The 1,306-nt window shown below is 35.9% G+C and overlaps 1 protein-coding gene across 1 annotated transcript in view; it reads right to left on the bottom strand.

The window, feature by feature from the left end:
• The window catches only part of HSPH1 (heat shock 105kDa/110kDa protein 1), a 28,522-nt gene that overhangs the window by 14,071 nt on the left and 13,145 nt on the right, over nucleotides 1-1,306 (bottom strand). The window contains exons 6-7 of the mRNA XM_012642123.1: nucleotides 1,190-1,202; nucleotides 535-794 (exon numbers count right to left, since the gene is read on the bottom strand). Coding sequence (XP_012497577.1) covers nucleotides 535-794; nucleotides 1,190-1,202 — 273 coding nt within the window. The remainder of the gene's footprint in view (nucleotides 1-534; nucleotides 795-1,189; nucleotides 1,203-1,306) is intronic.

Raw genomic sequence — 1,306 nt, forward strand, 5'->3', positions numbered from 1 at the left:
TTTTTAACCAATAACTTCCACATTTGGTGCTTTTGCTTCACCAAATTAACTTCATGCTTTTGGGCTGCCTTTTTATTTGATAATCAGATTAAAAATCAATTTGGGGGTAAGGGAAGGTTATCTGTTTTCTAAAACTATTTGTTAACTAATACTCTTAACTCTGAAAACTTCCGCGAATCAGGTCCTTATTACACAAGATTACCATTCTAAATTCCCTATGTGCTTTGTAACAACTGTCACCACCACAAGCTAATTACAGTGTTTCAGCTGAGTTTTCTGTGATCCCCTCAGAATCACAACTGTTTCTGATCCCCAATTTGAGAAAAACCAGCTCGGTAGTTCTTTTAATCTAAATTTACTGGACCTTCCAGATCTGAACATCCTTGTCTCCCCACAGCCTTCTGGGGTTTATTTAAAAGTAACTTCCTTCTGCTATCTAATTAGGCACAGGGCTCTGTTTATTTTATTAACCCACCACCACGATGACATAAAATGGAAACTATTTAAGGGATGTGCATCAAGTAAAATCAGGGCTGAAAAAGTACCTGTAACGCACATCCTCTGGCTACTGCTTCATCTGCATTGAGTGTTGTGCTAATATCTTTTCCGAAGAATTTGGCAATTCTTTCTTTCACGGCTGGAATTCGTGTAGCACCTCCAACTATCTCAACGGCACTCACATCTTCTACTTTGAGCTGAGTTTGTTCCATCAATGAATGAAGGGGTACTTCTATCTTTTGCAGAAGTTCAGCACAGAGTTCTTCAAATTGTGACCTTAGCAAATAAGCAGAACACTTTATAAATTGTTAGAAAAGTTGTAAGATCAATCCTGAACTACTTTTTAAATAGTGAGTCTTGCAACCCAATGAATTTCATTCCCTGCCAATCCCTGGATCCCACATGGGCCAAGTTTAACTCTATTACAGTTTGTACTTTGTTTGTTACAAAAAGTTGGATGTATGTATACATACAATACACAACTTTTGTTGTATACATACATACAAAATATGTGCCAGAAAGGCCATGCGGAAGAAAATCAGTTCTACTGGTATTACTGGAAGATACCACTTTTATATTCTTAAGATTGCCATTTTACCTTCTAAATGTTTCATGCAATCTGGTTACCATTACTTCCAACAGTTATTTCTATTCACTTCATAATATCTCTATGAAACTATTATTCAATTACTGGCCCAGAAATACTAAAAAATGAAAAATACCAAAAAGATTTCATCATAGGGATACTTAGTGAAGATATTTTTAAAAAACTCTCTTTGCAGAAGTACCCCTAGAGCTAACAGTGATA

This window comes from Propithecus coquereli, unplaced genomic scaffold, assembly GCF_000956105.1.
Source record: "Propithecus coquereli isolate 6110/MARCELLA unplaced genomic scaffold, Pcoq_1.0 Scaffold175, whole genome shotgun sequence".
Lineage (NCBI taxonomy): Eukaryota > Metazoa > Chordata > Mammalia > Primates > Indriidae > Propithecus > Propithecus coquereli.